The sequence below is a fragment of the Artemia sp. Qi Xiang Cuo genome, chromosome 13, assembly GCF_049724085.1.
Source record: "Artemia sp. Qi Xiang Cuo chromosome 13, ASM4972408v1, whole genome shotgun sequence".
Classification (NCBI taxonomy): Eukaryota; Metazoa; Arthropoda; class Branchiopoda; order Anostraca; family Artemiidae; genus Artemia; species Artemia sp. Qi Xiang Cuo.
Genome location: NC_142806.1, coordinates 21,999,865 through 22,022,517, shown reverse-complemented (window position 1 = coordinate 22,022,517; position 22,653 = coordinate 21,999,865). Strand labels below are relative to the sequence as shown.

General features: G+C 36.4%; 1 protein-coding gene across 1 annotated transcript in view; it reads left to right on the top strand.

Moving 5' to 3' along the window:
- The window catches only part of prom (prominin), a 142,830-nt gene that overhangs the window by 30,926 nt on the left and 89,251 nt on the right, over window positions 1-22,653 (top strand). Inside the window, exon 3 of the mRNA XM_089099206.1 lies at window positions 17,733-17,941. Within this exon, the coding sequence (XP_088955332.1) occupies window positions 17,733-17,941 (209 nt within the window). The remainder of the gene's footprint in view (window positions 1-17,732; window positions 17,942-22,653) is intronic.

Sequence of the window (22,653 nt, the reverse complement as noted above, 5' to 3'; positions counted from 1 at the left end):
GGAAAAATTTAGTATCTTTGGTAGAAAACTTGCTGGTTCAAACAGAAAAAGTGTTATCATTGATGAAAAATATTACTTCTAAGAGAAATTTGTGTGTGTTCAGTAAAAGTATGTTTGTATTAAGGTAAAATATCATTACTTTGATGAGAATGTTTGTTAGTGTTAAACTAAACTTGCTACTTAGGACAGAAAAGTTGTTATCACAATAAAAAAATGTTATTTCTACGAAAAAATTTTGTACCGTTGAAAGAAAACTTGCTCGTTCTAACAGAAAAAGTGTTATCACTGACGAAAAACATTATTTCTAAGAGAAATTTGTGTGTGTTCAGTATAAGTATATTAGTATTATGGTAAAATGTCGTTACTTTGATGAGAATGTTTGTTATTGTTCAGCAAAACTTGCTACTTCTGACAGAAAAGCTGTTATCACAATAAAAAAATGTTACTTCTAAGAAAAAATTTGGTATCTTTGACAGAAAACGTGGTAGTTCGAACAGAAAAAGTGTTATCACTGACGAAAAATATTATTTCTAAGAGAAATATCTTTGTGTTCAGTAAAAGTATGTTGGTATTAAAGTAAAATATCTTTACTTTGATGAGAATGTTTGTTAGTGTTAAGCAAAACTTGCTACTTCTGACAGAAACGTTGTTATCAAAATCAAAAAATTTTACTTCTATGAAATAATTTGGTATCTTTGCCAGAAAACTTGCTAGTTCGAACAGAAAAAGTGTTATCACTGACTAAAAATATTATTTCTAAGAGAAATTTGTGTGTGTTCAGTAAAAGTATGTTAGTATTATGGTAAAATATCATTACTTTGATGAGAATGTTTGTTAGTGTTAAGCAAAACTTGCTACTTCTGACCAAAAAGTTGTTATCACAATCATAAAAATTTTACTTTTAAGAAAAAATTTGGTATCTTTGACAGAAAACTTGCTAGTTCAAAAAGAAAAAAAGTTATCACTGACGAAAAATATTATTTCCAAGATAAATTTGTGTGTGTTGAGTAAAAGTATGTTAGTATTAAAGTAAAATATCATTACTTTGATGAGAATGTTTGTTAGTGTTAAGCAAAACTTGCTACTTCTGACAGAAAAGTTGTTATCACAATCAAAAAAATTTTACTTCTTAGAAAAAATTTGGTATCTTTGGTAGAAAACTTGCTAGTTCGAACAGAAAAAGTGTTATCACTGATGAAAAATATTATTTCTAAGAGAAATTTGTGTGTGTTCAGTAAAAGTATGTTAGTATTAAGGTAAAATATCGTTACTTTGATAAGAAGGTTTGTTATTGTTAAGCAAAACTTGCTACTTCTGACATAAAAGCTGTTATCGCAATCAAAAATATTACTTCTACGAAAAAAATTGGTATCATTGGTAGAAAACTTGCTAGTTCGAACAGAAAAAGTGTTATAACTGATGAAAAATATTATTTCTAAGAGAACTCTGTGTGTGTTCAGTAAAAGTATGTTAGTATTAAGGTAAAATATCATAACTTTGATGAGAATGTTTGTTTGTGTTAAGCAAAACCTGCTACTTTTGACAGAAAAGCTGTTATCACAATCAAAAAATGTTACTTCTACGAAAAAATTTGGTATCTTTGGTAGAAAATTTGTTAGTTCGACCCGAAAAAGTGTTATTACTGACGAAAAATATTATTTCTAAGAGAAATTTGTTTGTGTTCAGTAAACATTTAATAAAAAAGCCTTTTGAAAGTATTGCTTGGTGATGGGATACTCGAAAAGCCATAAAAGAAATTTGTGGGTGAAAAGGATGAGTATTTCAATTTGTAAAATTTACTTAGCAGGGACATTGCGAGAAGAAATTGGTCTGAAATAATATAAAAAACGCTTTCGAAATCTATTGCTTGGCATTTGGTTATTGAAAAATTCGTAAGGTAAAGTTGTGGGGAGAACTATTATTAATTCAACTTGTAAAATGGGTTTAGGAGAGAATATTAAGAAAGGAACTTGTTCTGAAAAGATATAATAACGCCTTTTGAAATCTGGGGGGCCTCTTCTATGTCTCAAGTGCACATAAAAAGTATAAAAAAAATGGGTGGGGGGCCTTTGGGGGTTTCGGGGGCCTTTGGGTCGTTGGGGGCTCGGGTGCCCTTTGGGGGCATTGGGGGACCGGGGGACCTTTGGGGTCCTGGGGGCATTTGGGGATCGGGGGGTTCCTTCGGGGTTGGGGTATGGGCGTCAGGGTCCTTTGGGGTTGGGCTAGGGGACCTCAAAACATTGTTCAAATGGAACTTGTATATTATAACGACCACAGAGTTTCACCCGCGTGTTCCCTGACCAGCTGAATCTGAAAGTGTGATTTCAGAGAAATTCTTTAATCTTGTAGAGTTAACTTATCATTTAGGGTTCTCTAACGTGCTGAACCTGAAAGTGTGTTCCCAGACATGCTGAATCTGAAAGTGTGTTCCCTGACATGTCGAACCTGAAAGTGTGGTTTCAGAAATTTTTTTTAACCTTTTAGGATTAACTTACCTTTATAGTAGTGAGTATTTAGGGTTCTTCAACATGCTGAACTTGAAAGTGGGTTCCCTGGCATGGTGAATCTGAAAGTATAATTTTCATGGCGATGAAGTATTCTAAAGAATAAAAACGGTTGAGGCTTAAGATATTTATTGCTTAAACATATTTAAAAACATTTGAAAAAATACATAATAACATATTTAAAAAAAGAAGCTTAATCCATTTCATATGAGGGCTTAATCCATTTGATATGAGGAAGAACAAGAGTTTAGGTCTTTGGATATCGGATGCATTTTTCCTTGTCAGGCATCTTTTCCGGTATCCATTGAGCAAAATATCTAACTTCATCTTCCGAGTCATGTACTGAATGCAGGTATTTTTCACATTTGAAGTCTTTTAAGTTGAATAATGGTGTGTCTTTATCACATTTTTCTTGTAAGAGTTTATTAGTCGGCACGTTTCCCTTAACATAAACAGCTTACACACTGAAAAAACTATCCATATCAGGAATTTCCTCTTGTACATGATTTATTTCATAACCATTTTCATAACGTGGTCTTATGGTTTTAACATAAAAGCCGTTTCGATTTATAAAATTTAGTGTTGGACTCCATCTGTTTTTCTCGTACTTATACATATTGTATCTGACGTTCCATTTATAGCTATGAATTTCACGTCGTTGATTGTCTAGGAGTAAGAAAGCTGCTTCGAAAATGATGCCAGAGAGGAATATTTCAGACCAATATATTCTGTGTCAATCACACCAAACATTATTATATCTGAAAAAACGGGCTTAAATTAAATAAATATGTAATGTTTCTGAAACTCTAACAAATAGAGCTCGCTTTCTTAGAATAAATCATTTTCACTTAATGAGCTTGGGTAACATTAAATATAAACTTAAAAACTATTGCTTTGCACAACGAAAAATAAATTATAAATATAACAGCGGAAAAAAGTTAATGTTGAGTTGTTGACCAAAAAACTGTCCTCCGTCCCTTAAAGACATTCCCTCCTCCCCTGGAGTCCTCTTCTCCATAACCATAATTTTGTCTAGAAAGCATTTATCACAAAGAAGCCCCCCTCTCCTAAGCCAAAAAGAAAGCAAAATGTAAAATTTTACAAGAAATATGCTATGCATGGAAATCATATGTTTTTATTGCACAACTTTTGAGAAAAATAAACCTTGACAAACAGTAGTCTATAGCCTTAGGATAGAAATCTATGTTTTTTTTTTACCATTTGGAATTTTTTTTTAATTTTCCCGTCTATAGGCTTTAAAATAGAAAAAGATTGTTAGACTAGTAGTTTATAGGCCTAAATTCACGATCTTATATGTAAATGGTAGATAATTTATATATAATAAAACTATTTTTTCTTAGAAACCCCCGGTCCTCTTACGGCCTAACGCAAAGAAACAGTTTTTTTTTTCACTTTACAATGATGGCGATAGAATCGAGGCTTGGCCCCTTCTCCCTTTTTACATAATTTCCTAAAAATATTTGTTAGCATTAATTTTGTCTAGAAAGCATTTCATTCTTCCGTACAGGTTGTGTAAGCCTAGCTTAGTTATTGCAATCTAATTTTGCTTGAAACTGTTTTATTTTGACGGGAAAAACAATCCCTTTTGATCTGTTGAACATCCCTTTGGTTAAATCGTTACCCGTAATGGATTGAGAAAAGCGGATGTATTTTAAAAAGGGTGACAGCCAATTAAATCATTGCGGAAAATATGTTTATGCCAAATTAGCGAGTGGCTTAATAGCTAAGAGTTAACGGAAGTTGCCTGTCAAAGGGAAAATTCAAAACAGAATTATTTCTTTTGCAAGAATTAAAGTCATAAGCATGGGGCGGGGGTGGGGGAAGGGAGGATGGGGGTTTACATGGTTAAAAAGAGCATATTTTATAGTCTTCTAACGACTATAAAGATAGCATGGTGGAGTTTGTATTAGAGTGGGAGGGGGGGATTTAACTGAATATACTGGAGGGTGATCATGATTGGCTTAGAAGGAGGCATGTACTTCCTGTTTCCTATTACTGGATCAAAACATTCTCCCTAGCGTACACCTGGACGAACAACAACAAAAAATCAATTGACCTTGGAAATTTAGTTCCCCTAGTCGACTCCTGAATCAATACATTCCCCCTAGCGTACACCTAGACGAACAACAACAACAACAACAAATAAATCAACCTTAACATCATCCATTAGACATTAATAAACCATGAATAAATGGAGTCCCGTTCGGCGTTAGAGTCAATTGTAGATGACAGCATGGTGTTCGTTCAGTATTCTATGCCCATATATGGTGCCCCGTCACGAGTTATAGATCAATATATCTCTTCCTCACCGTTAATGCGCATGTGCAAACTTCGCCCGGAGACAATTCTCCTTGACCAACTCCAACAAATCAATTTCTCCAAAATTCACTTCCCCTTCGATTACGCAATCAATTTCTCGGAAATCCATTTCCCCTAGGGAGGCTTTGTCCATGGTGTGGGATCAGAGTTAGACTGAATTGTAGATGGCAGCAGGGGTGAGGGATGGGACCTCCTGATAGGTTCCAACTATTATATTTCAATAGAACCTTTTGCACATGACGATTAACAAATTCGCTACCGTGATCTGATTTTTCTATAGCAATCCTGTTCAAGAATACTTTCTAAAGCATGAGCAACTTCAACACCTCTCTTTGATTTCAGTGAAACTGCAGAGGCATAGTGACTAAAGAGACTGATTGCCACTAGTTTATATTTGTAGGGTTTATTGGGACGTCTTTGAATCGTGTCTAAAGTTAAAAGATCAGTTAGCATTATATGCAGAGGGAAAAAGGCTTTAGTTTGTCGATATTGTTTGCCACAAAGCCGGCGATCCCGATGCAGTGTGTAACTCGGTTCATTTTCTAGATACTCTTTTGCTTTTTTAATGTGCTGCCATCTATGTTAGAGACAACTTTAGAAAGCGTTGTGGGGGATATTAGACTTCCCGCTTCACCAATATTTTCATACACACACTTCAGAACTTCAACCATTTTGTAACGCAAACACGTAGTGTAAAGTCCACTCCCCTTTTGCACACTGGAGGGTGAATCAATCCGTCTTCGCTTTTGACTAGCAGCCAAAGGTGTTATAAAATCATTGCTGCTACTTCTGCTGCTGCTGCTAGTATTTTCCAATATTGAATCTTCTTCTTTTTTAAATGGTGGTGTTGGTGTTGTTGGAGGACTATATTCTCTTAGTTTCTTTAGAATTTGTCTATTGCCAATAAGGCTTTTGGGAAAGTTTGAAGCATTTAGAAAGGTGTATAGATTATTGTCAAATGATAAAAGTCCTTTACGATTCGTCACCATATCACAAATTAAATCAACTAGGTTATAACTTTTTCCCTGAATTATAATTCGTTTCCATGTGCTATCGACTTGAACTTGATCACCACCACTTTCATACATGAGATATGTTAATACTCTTTTACTCTGTTCACGATAGGTCACTGGCAATAGGTTTCCAATTGATGCCACTATGGAATTCAATTCCTTCTCCTTTGATTGCACTGCTGAATCTTGAGGAGATGTTTCCTGTTTAGGGGGATCTGTGACGGCGGGTCTCTCACGATAAGGTCTATATTTTTCCACACGTCGCAATGCATCTTGAAGTAAAACTAGCTTTTTATCATCGGCAATATTTTCATCATTAATGAATATATTGATTAATGAAGGAGACATTTTCTTTTAAAAAAATTTTCCCTTGTTTTTGCAAGCTAAGGAATGTACAGTGGAACGATGTTGCTTGGTCTGTTGTCTAACACCTTCTGGCAAGTGTACATTGCCCTCAGTTAAATTTAGACAAAGTTCTGATATTAGATTAATGAAATCATTGTCAAAACCGTTTTTGAGTATGGCCTTCCTGAGTGGAGGTTTTGAAATGACTAAAACGGAAAATAAATGCCGTTGTTCATGTAGTTTGTTCAGTGGCATGATGGCAACTAATAGCTTTTTCTACCGTTCACCGAAAGATATACAGTAATTTCTTTGTCGAAAATATCTGTGACTACAAGTAGATCCTCGGTTTTATTCTGATTAAGATCTAGCAAAATGTACCTGTAGGGCTTATTTGTTGCCTGAGTGTACGCTGAGAGCAGAAATTTGGGGGCACCTGGATATATTTGCTTATTGAGAGTTATTAGCAAGCTAGAATCACGAACAACTTGAGAGATAATATAGATGGTGCAATTTAAAGCAAGGGTTCTCATACATTTGCTCTGATGAAAAAGATTATGTAGAACTAGGGTTATGGAAATGTTTTCATAATTAGAGCGAACGGTAAACAGCTGTAGCATTTCCTGTGAGAACTATTCAATTGATTCAGCCAAATCATCAATAATCAGCCACGAGTTTGGTTCAATGCTATTGAAAACATCAAGTCCCCATATGAATTGTATTGGTATAGATGTGGCAATAGCTTTTATTTGATCGTAGGATTCTTGCCAAATACTATAGAAATAATAAATTTTATTTGGTTTTTCCAAAAACATTTTATTACAATTTTGAATTATTTTAGCTAAAAGTTTCATTTTCCCAGACATTGATGGGCCACACAGGAACGATCTGAGTGGTGTTTTAAATTGATACATACTGCTGCTGTTGACAACAGTCGGACTAAAACTAACTGCAAACCATACATGTCCAATGAATAAGTAATAATAATTTTCCCATAGATCTATCTAGTACGTTAACAAGAACAACAAAAACACTATTTCATTCATTTATTAACATAAAAATACTTTTCTGTTCAACAAGAACATTTATTGAACAAAAACACTTGTTCAACAAGAACATCAATATTTATTAACAACAACAAGAACAACATTTATTAACATAAAACACTTTTTTTGTTCAACAAGAACAACAACAATATTTATTAACAACAACAACAGTATTTATTATCAAAAAACACCTTTTTGTTCAACAAGAACAACAACACTATATGTACAACAACACTTATTATCATAATAAACACTTTTTGTCCAGCAAGAACACCAACACTATTTGTACACACACATTTTTGTACGACAGCACTATTTGTACAACACTTAAAAAACAACTTACAACTTAAAATAGTACAGTTGAAGACTATGAATTTAAATGGATACCCCCCTCCCCCGGGAATCGCGGGCTGAAGGCTGGCCGGGGCGGCCCCTCCCGGAAATCGCGGGCCGAAGGCCGGCCGTGGGCGGGACCCCCCACCCCCCGAGGATTGCGGATCGAAACTGTATACAATAGTCACCGTCACTGCTGCTGCAGGTTAGGTTAGAGCATTTAAGTTAATTCATGAAAGGTTAGGTTTGGTTAGGTTAATTTATCAGGTGAGGTTTGATTAATTCATGAAAGGTTAGGTTTAGGTTAGGTTAATTGATCCAGACCAATTTGATTGCGCACATTCAACCCGGTCTGAAACTTGATAGTGGCTGTGGGGGAGTACATTTACACCATTCTCGAGCACAAAGACTTTGTCGGATATACAAGACAATGCATTCTTTTCCACTCTAACAGTATAATTTTTATACTGTAGAGAGCGAATTGCAAGCACTTGTTTCTCTCGGCACTAGGCTACTCTCTACACAGGTTCTGTAGACACTCATGTTGAAATTGTTCTTTAAAAAAGTTGTAGGCGCCCCTTTACACACCTGTTTTACACCCCTGTTATGAGTTTCAACGCAATAAACTTTAGGACCCGGGAACACCCCATTGGATATCAAATCACTCCCCGTCTCTGATTTTAACATGAGTAGTTGATTGGAGGCCTGGCGTTTCACCAACTCGGGGTAGAGGGACGGATTCCAGTTAGTGAAATCCATCCGCGAGCTGATGTGTTCCCCATTTTCTAAATCTCCCAATAAATCCCCGGTTTTTAACAGCAGAGAATCTGTATCCCCATAGTACACTTGAACCTCCCCCTCCCTTGGCCATTGTACCTTGCACACATTGTAAAAAAACGACAACATGAGCTTTTTGGAAATTTCAAGTACTGAACTACCTCCAGCTATGTTCTTGTTCAGTACCACATTTCTCTTTTTTCTGTGTAGAAGAACCATGCTTGTCGTGAACGATGTAAAATTGGGATCTGCAATAATTCGTACACATTCTTGAGGGTCAGTCACGACGTCATAACGAAATCTGTTCCGTACGCTCTCACACATTTTTCCAAAAGCTGAATTTAAAATGGGCTTGTACATTTCCTTTTCTACTTTACTGTTTGCCCGAGAGCGTTTGTCGACAAAGGTATCAATAAACGTCTTCAAATAAGCTTTTTGACTGAATTGTAGGACCCTATGTATTTTGGTGATCTTGAAACTATTGTTCACCATCCAGCGCAAAATCACATGGTGAACAACGATATTCTCTTTAGGGTCCAGATATGCAATCAGTTTCTGCTTAGAGGGGGTCCAGTGCATCCCCATATCCTCAACCAATGACCGATTGTATGGGCTCAGTGAGTCCTTGGTCACTGGTCGATCGATACAGGGGAAAACAAAATCTCTGACTGAATTATGAAGCGCCAATGGAATGTGACCGTCAATTTCAAAGAACCATCCTTGTGGCCCATTGTCCTCGACGGTGTGAATGTCGGGGAACTCACAAGGATTCTCAAGCCATTTATAGTACCCACACGGCAAAGAGTAGTGAGACATTTCCGAAGGATATAACGAGTTCATGTCAAGGAAAACTGCATCTGACTTTACACCGGTGTCTTGCCCACTTGGATCTGTTGTCAAAACGCGATCTCCATGAAAAACATACCCTCCTCTCACTGACCTTTCTACAAAAAGGTGTTGATCTACATCAGTTATCAAGCCTATTTCTTCCCTAGTAATTTTTAAAATCAAGTCCATCACCAAATGTGGTGTGGTAAAATAATATCCTATATCTAGTACAAACTCTGAATAGATTTGATCTGTGTTTTTACAGACAATATCTAACAGAGTTAAAACGTCACTGGCCAAGTATAGTCTACAATAATCCCACCCATTTTTGCAATTACCCTTAGCCCAGACCTTCTTGGCCAATTCATATTCCTTGGCTGTACATTCACAGTTGGTGAGTGAATTATAGAAAGTTTCAATTGTAGGTAGTTTCTCTTTGCTTAAGCGAGCACCAGAACAGTAATAGTCGTATGCATATACACCTTTAGAGGTCAGTAGGTCATACGTTACACTGTCTGGAAAGCGCTGTTTAAGCAAAGGAAAACTATCAAAATTGTCGCTTTTCTGCACTTGAATCAATTGACTCAATGCCTTGGGGAAAAAACTAAATGAATCTAAAACCTGATTTTATTCAGGCACGTATGCCCGTTATTCACTATCTGACATTTCAACTCGAGAAGCACTAAATTCTCAGCTTATTTGCGGATAATATTATAGGTAAATGAATTCTTTACCAATGGACTATCTACTCCCCCCCTCTCCCTGTGCATACGTGCCAAAACCGGTAAAATATATTTTAAATCATAATTTGAATTATGAATGAAAACCGGAATAAAAAACTGCTGGCTTACATTCACATTGCTTGATTGATGTGCTACCCCTCTAAAATTACTACCCCTGATGATATTTCTTGCCACAAGTGATTGTGGTCTCTGACTTTCCCTTTCCTCCCTCTTTTCCCCCTAGTCTCTTTCCCCTTAGCCCCCTCTTCAAACTCCCCCTTACAAACCCCGCATATTTCTTATTTTTAATCGCGGGACGATCCTCTGCAGACAATAATATTGAGCATTGAGTATATCTCAAACGAGCAATAGCATCATTTGCAGTGCCTATTAATTTGGTCAGTGCCTTGACCATGCACTCACCCTCATCCAACGTTTCAACTATATCTAACAACTGCATAATGTAAGAACTGTCTCTTTGCGCGTGGACATAGAAAACTGCAATGGATCGATGTTCTTTGATTCAATTCGGAAATCGAGGATTGTTCACTTCCACTAGCTTCACTTCACAATCTAAAGAGATTTTATTGCTTTGGAGGAGGGTATTTTAAAATTTAAAATGACCCTATCACCTGAAACCGTTTCCACTGACAGGTAGCCATGTCGTCTACAATGCTTCATATGATTTTGTAATTTTAAATCACTACAAAATTGTGATAGGCATGTTGGACGGAAGAAAAATACCCCTAGATCCCTACCCCCTTCCAGAACACTACTGATGTCTGTAATAGGATTGAAATGGCCAATTGCATTGGGGTCACTAGGTGGTGCGTACAACAACCAAACCCAGTGCTTCACCAATTCAATTGACGAGGCCCTTACTGGGGACACCACCCCCTTCTTATTAGAAGGAACCCCATCCTCAAATTCTGTTTCATATTGAACCACAGTAGGGCTGATATTTAAATGGGCATTGGCCGTTTCAAAAATATCAATGGATCTTAGCGTTACTGAGTATTTTCCCTCTAAACATAAAAAATCTATAGTGGGAAAATCGGAACCCACCTTCCTATGTACAGCCCAGTATTCTAAATTTTTCTTTGTGGCTTCACGTAATAAAGGTTGGAAAGCTGATATGAGGAAAGCGTACATGAAACATTTTCGCCCTGTTTCAAAACAGATTCGCAGAACGCCTTGACAACCCTCTAAATCTGAATTATATTTTAAAACTATAGACCTTTCCCCTGCCCCACCAGCCCCCCTCTTAAAATAAAATCTTTTTTAAATTTACAAATATTAACGCTTAAATTTTCAACAAAAAGAACCACAGACCCACTCCCATTTTCGCTATAATTTTCCAGATGCGTAATAATGTGGTCTACCCATTCCATAAAAACTGTTTCATAATTTTATAAATGCGGATAGACCACTTGCATCTCAGCATATACATAATGATCATAAACCTCGCTTTTACCATCATTTAAAGTGAATACCCTTAAAACAATTGAAACCTTAATTGAATCCCTACCTCCCCACAGCTGAATCTGGTTTTCTAAGAGCGCACGAATTCTATCTACATATATATGGACAATTTATATAGGATCAAATACAAAATTACCCCCCATAAGCGAATGAAAAGGATCCCCAAAAGTTGCAGTGTAAACAACTATTGTATTTAATATTGAATTTGAGAGCTGGAAGTCGGCAACAGTCATAAATTGGGTATTGTCACCCTCCTCCTCCCCCTCTTCTATATTATCACCACCCCTCCCCCACATTGTTAAATAATAGGGTTGTTCGAAGCCATTTCATTAGTTTGAAGTGTGTTCATGTAATCTGTGGGGGGAGGGTTCCCTGTTAATTCCCGGGTAAAATCGTCTAAAAGCTGCAAAGTGTTTGGACTTAGCAAAGGTAAGTCCCCTTGCTCAACTGTGCTACTATCTACATTAAAATAATCAGTTAAAAAATCATCGATATTATCTGGAATTTCGTTAATGATACCATTCCATGGTGAATTGTTGCAAATGAACTCCACAGGCGCGTTTTCTTCTCCAACTGACGAGCAGGGGGGAGATGGCGTATATGGAACTAATGTAACCTTTAAAAGAAAATAGCTTATTTACAAAGTGTCTAAATCACTCTATTTTCAAAATTTGGATTATTGTTTACGTATTATTTAAAACGCGCTTAGTAGTAGTAGCAGTATGCACATAGTAGCATTTGGTTGATTCACTCTTTCCTACTCTATATATTATGAAAGTTCCAATTCCCAACTTAATATAAGATATTTACAATCTAAAGGATGACACAGCAGGTTTTGATTTTGTTCAAACAACCCCTCAAAAAATTTCATATTTATACTCCATCTGCCTTGAAAAAACCGGGGTCTTTACTTGATTTGAAATGGATAGCCTATCCCTTTCAGGCCATGTCCTCTCGTGATACACAACTCATTCCGATAGAAAATTGTTTTATAATATTTGTAGAGGCAAGGTGAAGCATTCGCTAATAAAGCAGTTTATATCGCAAAGATTTTGCTACTTACTATGGGAAATTATGACCGGAATATAGTGCCTCTTTTGGCTTCGCTCACCTAATTTAAGAGAATGCATGCACTTGACATGATTCAAAAGGGAGAACGCTATATTTCCTTTAAGAGAAAAATGCCTTTTAATATGTCTGACACGCTTTTACTGTGTTGAAAAATGGTGAAATGAAAGGCCTAAAAAAGCTGGAAGAAATAGGTAGATATTTCTATAACCAGATAGAAAGTAGAGTTAAAAATGCTTACATTACCATATTCCGGCTGGACTTGTGTGCCAGATGGTCCTGGTAGCACGGTGACATCACACTCTTGTGTGATTAGGGCCACAGTATCAGTGGCTTGCATAGATGTGGTGGCGGCGGCGATGTCACTGGCTTGTACAGATGAGCCAGCGGTGTTCACCATCCTGTGAGCACCCGCCCATTCTCTTTTCGGTTTTTGACCAGACTGTATTGCTGCCTGCATGGAGGACACTGGGCGCTGGTAAAGCTTGGCCCTGGATGGTTTAGCTATTACGGATTGTATAGATGACGTGGAGGCTTGGTGTAGTAGGCCCCTTGACAACCCAGCATACCTTATGACGAAAGGCCATGATACTCCTAGAGGAGTCACTTCATTTACCCTATCCCTCTTTCTTGGTGGGTGGCATTCCTCAAAATTGTCCTTAAAAAGAAGAAAACATTTAGAATAAAAAAAACGATTCTCCTTTTTACAGAAGAAAAATTAGTACCACCGCACCTAACCAGAATTTATTGTCAGGCATAATTTTGTCCAGAAGTCATTTATCTCAAAGAAGCCCCTCCCCCCTTTTCAGTAAAGCAAAAAGTAAAAACCCATAGCATAACTTTCGAAATGTTATAAGCTCAAGAAATAGAGGGTATTTAGATATAGGCTATAAATTAGATAAAAAAGATCGTTAACCCAGCAGCTTATAGGCCTAAAATTTGCAATCATAGGTTAAAAATGCTAGCTAATTTATGCATAATATAGTCTTCATGCAACTCCTAAAGACGTTGCTTTCTATCCTAATACTATCAAAGTTAAAAACCATAGTTTTCACCCCCTCTCCCCCTGAGAATATAAAAGACACTTTATCTAAAGAAATCTAGAAAAAAAGGAATAATATGCACTCTAAAGGGCTGTTAGCACCAATCCCCCCGCCTTTTATATAATTTCCATGTCCTATTGAATCCTCACAAGCTTAATTAACAGCAATCTCTTTCCGCGCGAAACTGTTTTTAATTTGACTGGAAAAAACTATCCTTTTCAGCCAAACCTTTGACTAAGCCGCTATCATAATTCACGAGAACTAACAAGCAGGATGTAGGTGACGGGTGTCAGTAATTATCAGCTATTTAAATCTTAGTGGTTTAGCGTATTAAGGGGGTCAGTATACCTGAGAGTTGACGGAAGTTGGCCGTCACTTTATGTAGGAAAAAGAAACCAAGAATTTATCAAAAACAGAATTATATCCATTGAAAGAATTAAAGTCGTAAACTAGGAGGGGGGTTACATGGTAAAAAAAGAGTGTATTTTACGCTTTCTATCGACTATAAACATCACATAGTGGAGTTTGTATTGGTTGGGGGGGGGGGTTATACCCTGAATTTGAATTTACTGGAGGGGGACTATGTAAAATGATTTTATTTGGAAAAAAACTAAGAAAATTTACTATACAGAACTCACATTATTAATCATTGTAGATAAAGTTTCCTTGCCAATAATATTCAATGCTTTATCCATGGTGTCTTAAAGCTGTATGATAATTTAACCACAACGCATGTCCGTTATATACAAAATCTCAAGGGCGAATTGTGATGTAAGGAAACCTTTCGTAACTTTCCTGATTGGCTTAGAAAGAGACAAGTGATCCTGTTCCCGTTAGAATCAATAATTGACCACCGATTATGTAATCAATTTCTCAGAAATCTACTGTCCCTCTAGATGATGAATACATTGCCCGGTTAGAATTCAATGCGCATGTGCAAACTTCGTCCTGGAGTCATTACACTTAGAAACAACAAGTAAATCGACCTTGAAAAAGGTGTCATTGACCCGTTAGTGGATCAATAATCCTTGAATAAATTATAACCTGTCGGCATTAGATTCAATTATAGATGGCAGCAGTTGTGTTCGTCCCGCACTGGCACTGTCCTCCCTAGTCATGTAAGGTTTTTATAGAAAGCGATGTTGTAAAAACATCAAAAAGGGATCATTCAATTGAAAATAGAAAGGGCAAGTGCCCTTTTAATAGTCAAAAGTGATTGGGCAACTAACCCCCCTCTCACGCCCACCATTTCCCCAAACACATCCAATAAAAGTTTTGAGATATCCATTTTGTTCAACGTAGTCGAAAGCTCTGGAAATTAGGTCTTTTAGGATGATAACCCCATCAGAGCCCACAGTGCACGGGTTGTAAGTTATGCCCTTGGGGCAATATATAAGGCTTATATAGAAAGTTTTTGTGGAAATTTCAAAAGGGGCTCATTTGATTGGAAATTGAAATTACCCTTTTTAATAGTCGAAAGTGAGTGGAGAGTAATTAACCCCCTTCTGACGCCCAGCATTTCCCCAAAAATATTCGATCAAAGCATAGAGATAGCCATTTTGTTCAACGTTGTTGAAAGTTCTGGAAATTATGTATTTAAGGATGACAAACCCCCCAGAGTCCCAAGAGCAATGGTTTCAAGTTATGCTCTGGGGGCATATAAGGTTTTCAATGATAGAGTTGTCGTAAAAACTTCAAAAGGGGCTCATTCAATTGGATATTGAGAGGGCTAGTGCCCTTTTTAATAGATGAAAGGGATTGGATGGTACCTAGCCCCCCCCCCTTCACGCCCATTAATATTAATTTATGATTTTTATAGTAAAGATCGATGTGGATATAATGTATTATTTTTGTTGTTGTTGTTGTTCTTTAGACCAGGGCACTTTGTATCAAAGGAGTTGTCGTAGGAGCTTCGAAAGGGGATCATTCGATTGAAAATGGAAAGGGCTGATGCCCTTTTTCATAGTCTAAAGTGATTGGAGGGAAACTAATCCCCCTCAAACGCCCACCCTCTCATTTGACTTTATGTTTAAAAACTGAATGTTGCCATAAGATTAAATCAAAATACATGGTGTTAATGCTAATTCCCAATAAGGCATATCAGCAGTATCCCAAGAACGACTGAGGGTATTATGTTCAAACTGTTGGGGGTGCTTCTGCTCTTAAAATTTGACCAAATCAAAGTAGCGTAAGTGTGTCCAAGCTATCAAAACAAGTAAAGAGATTTTTTTGCGAAGGATATCAATTTTTTCACTTCAGGTCAACTAGAGGAGGTATGAAACTAAATTAAACACTAATATTTGTGTCCAGGTTTTTAAGAGGGTGTATGTTGTTAAAAATTGCTGAAAATTTTTCTCCAGCGTAAAAATAGCAGGCCAAACTATTCTTAAAAAACGAAAAGAATTTAAGTCTTATTTTCTTTTTCTCTGAAAAGACTATGTCAATATAAAGCGAACAGAAATTATTAAAAAAACTGTTTCTACAAAAAAAGTTTTTCAAAGAAAAGTAAAGAACTCCATTAAACAAAAAATGAGCAAAAATAAAATAAAATAATCTACCAAGCATGAAACTACCACAAATCAGCATTGATAAATAAATGAAACCCAAAACGAACAGAAATTACAATAAATAACCGAGTTAAACTCAAAGCGAGCAGAAATTAACATAAGTTTGGCTCAAAACCCCTATACCTTCCCAAGGCCAAAACATAATTTGCCCTTTACTGAAAAAAATATAAATGTTTTTACTTTTATAACTTTAATAAATCAAATAATATTAACATTTTGATTACTAAATATCAGTATATGTATGTTAAAATGACAATACACATTCATTTGTATTTTTTTTTTAGTAAAATGCAAATTATATCCTAAATTCCACTATCTGGTGCAGCAATGTTTGTTATGTTGCCGATAAATATTAGGCCTATACTCATCAGTGACGTTGCAATTGTATTCAAGCTCATTCTGCCTTATCTCCCAATGAGATCAAATACTAGACCTGAAGTTCTCCATAGAGGGGGAGTGCCGAATAACTGGAACAAAAATCAAACTTAGGTTATTATAAGATTATTATTATTTAAAAAAAAGTAAAATTAATATGCATTTTTCGTTTTAATTATGCATGTACGGTGAGAAATCTTCAAAACCTGCATTAATTCAAAACGTTCAGAAATTAAATAAAAAAAAGTTCTTTTAACAGAAAGTAAGGAACAACATTAAAACTTAAAACGAATAGAAATTGTTCCGTATATGAAAGGAGATGTCCCCTCCTCAACGCCCTGCTCTTTACGCTAAGTTTGTTTATTGTTTTAAAAAATACAGTTGTGAGAAAGAGTCAAACTTTATCGTAAAGAGTCAATGGCGGATCCAGGGGGGTGAGGGGGCACCCCTCTCCCCCCTAGCGTAGTCTAAAGTAGTGTAACTTACTTAATTAACGCAAGATTGCGTTACTTAAACTTGCTCCTAACGCAAGTTTGTCAGAACCACCTATTTGTGCCCACCCCCCCACTAAAAAATCCTGGATACCCCCCGGTAAAGAGTGGGGCGTTGAGGAGGGGACAATCCCTTCCATATACGGAATAACTTCTGTTCGTTTTAAATTTTAATGTTGCTCCTTACTTTCAGTTAAAAAAAAACTTGTTTTTTTTAGTTTAATAATATTTTAAGTTAATAGGCAGTTCCAAATATTGACCAATTATTTCTTCGCAATCCATTATGTTTTGAAAAACATGCAAGTTAAAAAGTAAAAAAGAACGGAGGGTTAAGGTGACAAATTACCATTTGATATTTACAAAGCAATTTATTTTTATTTTATGATTCCACGTCGTTTTCAAAGAAAAATTTGTTTCTGAGATTTTTGTTCTTTTTCAGTACGCCTCAGAAAGAAAAATACTACCATATGAAGTGTATCCATGGAAACAAGTAGATTCTTATCTTTAAACAAAATTGTTTGACATAATCCATCAGGCTGTATTTTAGCCACATTTACTCGATACTTACAGTTCTTTAGGACAAATAGTTTGCATATGCCAATAAGTAGAAAATATTATGTATTATTTTGTGTATATTTAATAATTATTTGAGAGCAAAGATTTTGAGAACCTGAAAATAGTTTTTTTCTGTCTTTATATTCTGATTTTTTTTTCTATAACGACCTTTGATTGAACTTGAATTCGTAAAATAATTTTAAATACTTTTTTATAATTGTTACTATAACTTGTTATTTTCCTTAGTGCCTTGAGACCGAGCCTGGACTGATAGCTTTGGCAGCGATAGCTGTAGCATTTTCTCTGTTTGTTCCACTAGCATTCACTATCGTATTCTGCTGCAGAATTGGAGGAAAGGCTGATGACAAGAAAGGAAAACGAATGTCAAAATGTTGTTTTTCATTTGCTCGAACCAGCTGGGAGACTGTTTTGGGCACCTGTCTTTTTGTTTCCAGGTATGTTGTATACTTTTTTATTTTATTTTTTTTTTTGAAGTGGAGTTAAGTTTCAGTTTGTTCCTAAATCTGGCTGTTCGACTCTCTTCAGAATATCACATTAAAAAAACGGCTTCCAGGCTCCTCAGGTTAATGTATGAAGGATATAAAAGCTGTATCTGCGTCATGACCCTCTGGGGTCTATTCACACCTGAAAACCCAGATTGTCAAAATTTTTCTCCCGGTTGTTCCAAAGCTGTGATTTTTTAAGGGCTAGGCCACATTTTTGTCTGTGTCCCCACATGAAAATGTGAAAATTAATACATAATTCTAATTGATTAAGTTTGTCAACACTTTTCGTCCGTAAAAAGACGAAAAGTGAAAAAAGGGCTTACACTTTTCGTCGAAGAAAAGCCAAGGCTTATTAAGGTTCAAAACAGGAATTCATCAAATTCTAAATCCCTCGAATGAAAGTTTTTTAAAGGTTGATCTAGCCTAGTGAGGAAGCGAGGCAGAATTTTGTTTAGCCCCTCCTTAGAATCCAAATTTAGAAGTCGTCCGAATGAAGCAAATATTGAAGTGAAGAAACCCTTGGGCATGGTTTATCAAACAGTTCGTGGTAACAAACTGTAACTAAGTATCGATGCAGTTCAATATTAACCGAAACTCTAAGAAACAGAGTCAGGATAAAAGTTGATCCTTCAAAATAATCTGAATTCGAAGCTAAGTAAAAATATATTAAAATCACATATTTAATGTTACCCATCGAAAGTTACGAGCCTGAAAAATTCTGCCTCATTTGTGGAAAAGGGGGAAACACCCCCCAAAAATCCAGCAATATTAATGAAAATCACACCATCAGATTCAGTGTTGGGGTTCCACCACTGCTTCTTTTCTTTTAAGATAAATGACCCATTTTCTTTTCTGTAATTATATTTGCCTATAAGATAATTTTTAATCCTAAGTTGAATTCTGGTTGCTAAGTTAAATTCTTTCGCAATAAGTAAGCTTTGAACTAAATTCTATTTTGGCCTACCTGGTCTGAGCCATTGAAAGGTAAAATTAAGAAAAAGCGAATAGATTTTGAATGGGGATTGAGAGAATTGGCTAGGCCAAGCGAACGTCCACCCCTATGAAAATTTGCAGTACAGAACGAATTTTTCAGTTAGTCTACATTTAGACCCCGTTTGGGGAAGCCTATTCTTTTTGTTACATGTGACCTTTGGAAGATTACAAGTAAGAAATTTTCTACAACTGTGTACTAATTTTCCAGGAACCCAGACAGGGTAGGAACAGAGTTACGAGATACAGTCATTATTATAATGACAGGGGGGTTCGGTACCTCCAAGGAGATAGCTAGAGATTTTAGTGGTGACCCGGGTTTCGGTACACCCTTGGCCTTAAAGTGGCCATTTGACCGTTCGATCACGTTATCATACCCTGAGGCAGGGTATATTGTAAATTGGGTACTAGCACACCCTATATTTACAGAACCGTTTTGGTAAGCGCGGGCATCACATTATACTATTTGGCGCCGCCGGGGGCTTTTCCATCCAGTAAGTGGTGTAGCACCATTTTTGCACCATTAAGTGGTGACACCTGTACCTTATCACACAAATACTTGTGGCAGCAAGAAAAGGAGCTATCAACAGCACTGATAGTAAAAGAATTCCGCGTTTTCAAAGAGACAAATTAATTTAGCCTACAGAGTAGCCTTTTCTGATTACAGATAAAGAGAAAAAAATATGGAATCAATTAATAGAATTATGAAGGTTTATAATGGGCTGCGCCTTGTTAGACAAAAATAAAAAAGAATAACGTGAAATTAATTGAGTTTGAGTTTACAGTGGGGGAATATCCGTATTGAAAAGTATACCAGGGTTTAAGGACAGATAAGAAAACGTTGAAAGTTGGGTTATTATTTAAGTGAATTGGCAGATTTAGATACAATCTTCAATGACAATCAATCTAAAAATTTAGATACAATCAATAGGAACCTGTCCTATTGAGTCATCTGCCTAGGAGGAGATTATATTTAGAGTACGAGTATCCAGGGAGGATAAGTGATTTGTTTTACAGGGTAGTTCTCCTGTTTGAGTTTAGTCCAGCTAATTCACTAGTGGAATATTCGCACGGTTTTTCATTTTATTTTCTTGTTCAACCCCTGTTAATTAGTTTTTCGGAGATATATTTCCCTTGCGTAAAACTGCTTTTTGGGAAAGAATTCGTTAATCACTAATGAAGTCTAGATATTCCGGTTATTTGCAAATTTGTGGAATATTATTACACGGAGCTGATAATTGACAATAGTAATTGCGTACCATAATTTTTGCGTGAAAGTTTTGAGCTTACAACGATTGACCAATTAATTAAGAGATAATATAATCTGGAAGGAGTATATGCGGTAAAATGAGGGGGTACGAAACAAAAAAGGAAGAAATAATATGTGAAAAACAAGACGAACTCACCCCTCAGAGGCTGTGCGAAATGAAGGGGAGTTACGGATAAGAGAAAATACGGGTAGAGAACGAACAGATTCAGAAAATCAATTTAGAAGAAACTATAACAGACGGAATCAAAGTAGTCCAAACAGAAGGAGCAGTGTTGAATCAAGATCCTGCAGGGACTCGCGAAAAAGTACTCAAATAGATACGAACCAACAAATATTAAATTTCATGAAGGAAGAGAGAATAGCCAGAGAACGAAAAGAGAAGGAAGATAGAGAAGAAAGAGAGAATATCAGAATAGCTAGAGACAAAAAGGAAGAGGCTGATAGAATAGCCAGAGAACAAAAGGAAGAGGCTGATAGAATAGCTAGAGAAAAAAGGAAGAGGCTGATAGAATAGCCAGAGAACAAAAGGAAGAGGCTAATAGAATAGCCAGAGAACAAAAGGAAGAGGCTGATAGAATAGCCAGAGAACGAAAGGAAGAGGCAGATAGAGAAGATAGAAGAGAACTAATGCAAATAATTGCAGGGAAGAATTTTCAAACTTATAAGAGAACAGCATGGGTTATAAGCCCGGAAAAACATACAACTTCGTTGACTACTGGGGGAGGTGGACCGGCCCATAAAAAAATTGAGAGGCTGCGCCGCCGTATCGAAATAGCGAAATGCTTGATACGCGTGGTCGAAATATTGATAATCCATAGAAATGGGATGCAGAAGTAAAAAGACAACATAATATTGAAAATAAGACGCGCGAAAATGATTTTTCAGGAAAATCTGCAGCAAACAGAAAACTTGAGAACACTTTTAATGAATATGAGACGCTAACAAGTACAGGCCAAAATGAAACACTGATTGTACCAAAGAAAAATAAGACGACATTTATTGTACGCGCTTTTCCTTGTCAAGTTCGAGAAAGTTTTGTACAATATGAAAAACCAAATTTCATAACTCAGTTTGCATTTGATGACGAAATATTTGTTTCTGCGGTAGAAGTAAAAAGAACTAAAAGAGAGAAAAAAAGGCGCAAGGCGGAACTACAATAAAGAAAGGCAGTCAAAGATGGTGGACACTGGAGTCTAATTCAGATTTCCTGACGATTTAGTTAATGCTACAAAAAAAGAAAACAAAACTAAGAGGGTGAAAATAGATATTTAACGGAGATACAATGAAGTAATGCAGTCAAAGATGGTGGACACTGGAGTCCGAATCATATTTAACGATGATTTATTATTTTGAGCGAATGACAAAATTGAGAAAAGTAGAGATGAAAAGAGAAATGCAAAAAAGCGACAAAATTTGAATATTCAGCCTGCAGTGGCGATAAATAAAAAGTTGGATGGGCTGTGCCTTGATAACATAAATAATAGGGGGGATAAAGAGGTCCAAGACCCATGGGGAACAAAACAAGATTATTACAAAATAGAGATGAGTGACCTACAACGAGCTGGGGGAAGGTTTGGAGATATAGAATGTCGGGTTGGATTGGAAAAACTTGGGAAGGAATCTGAGATTAGTATTATCAACTCAAAAGAGATTTCGATCCATTATAATGGGGAGGAATACCTTGGGGAATATCCCCTGCAGGAAATTGCGAAAGATAGCTCTTTTCCTCAATGCACAACTGGCGGACTAGTTGTGATCCCTTTACCGAGGTTTTGCCTCTCTGATCTGTATTCGTTGGGGGATACTCTCTCCCAGTCACTTCACATTTCATCCAAACCTTTGTCCAGTAGCCCTATTTATAGTTTTAATTTTCATGGGAACCGACAATTATTTCCGGCAAATTGTATTCAGTGGGAGATGTACCCAAATTTCATCTAACGATTAGCATCAACGCCTATTCTTCATTTGATTATCCCAGGGGAGGGACCCAGAGTGAACTGATTAGTGATTCGCTCAAACTTTTAGCTGATTTTCCCTGTACCCCTATCGTTTTCACAGGTCTTTGCATTTTCGGCCTTAGATTATTTGAAATTATGCCAAGGGGCAATTTACTTTTTTATTGAGACGAGGGGTTGTTTCCACAGATGGAAATTGAGATGCTAGTACAGCCAATTTTTCAGAATGGCTGGCATCATCGAATGTGCTAGAAACTGATCTTCTACTCATCTCAAATGTAAATTTCGTGAGAGCGATAGATTTTTTATTTTGTTGTGTAAGATAAAGTTCCACAAATCTCGTGGATTCTTCCTTCTTTGAAATCCCAAGCTTGATGAATAGAGCTGTAGAGACAATAGCTTTGATTGGTTGGACAGCAATATGGAATGGCAATGGAACAAAGCCA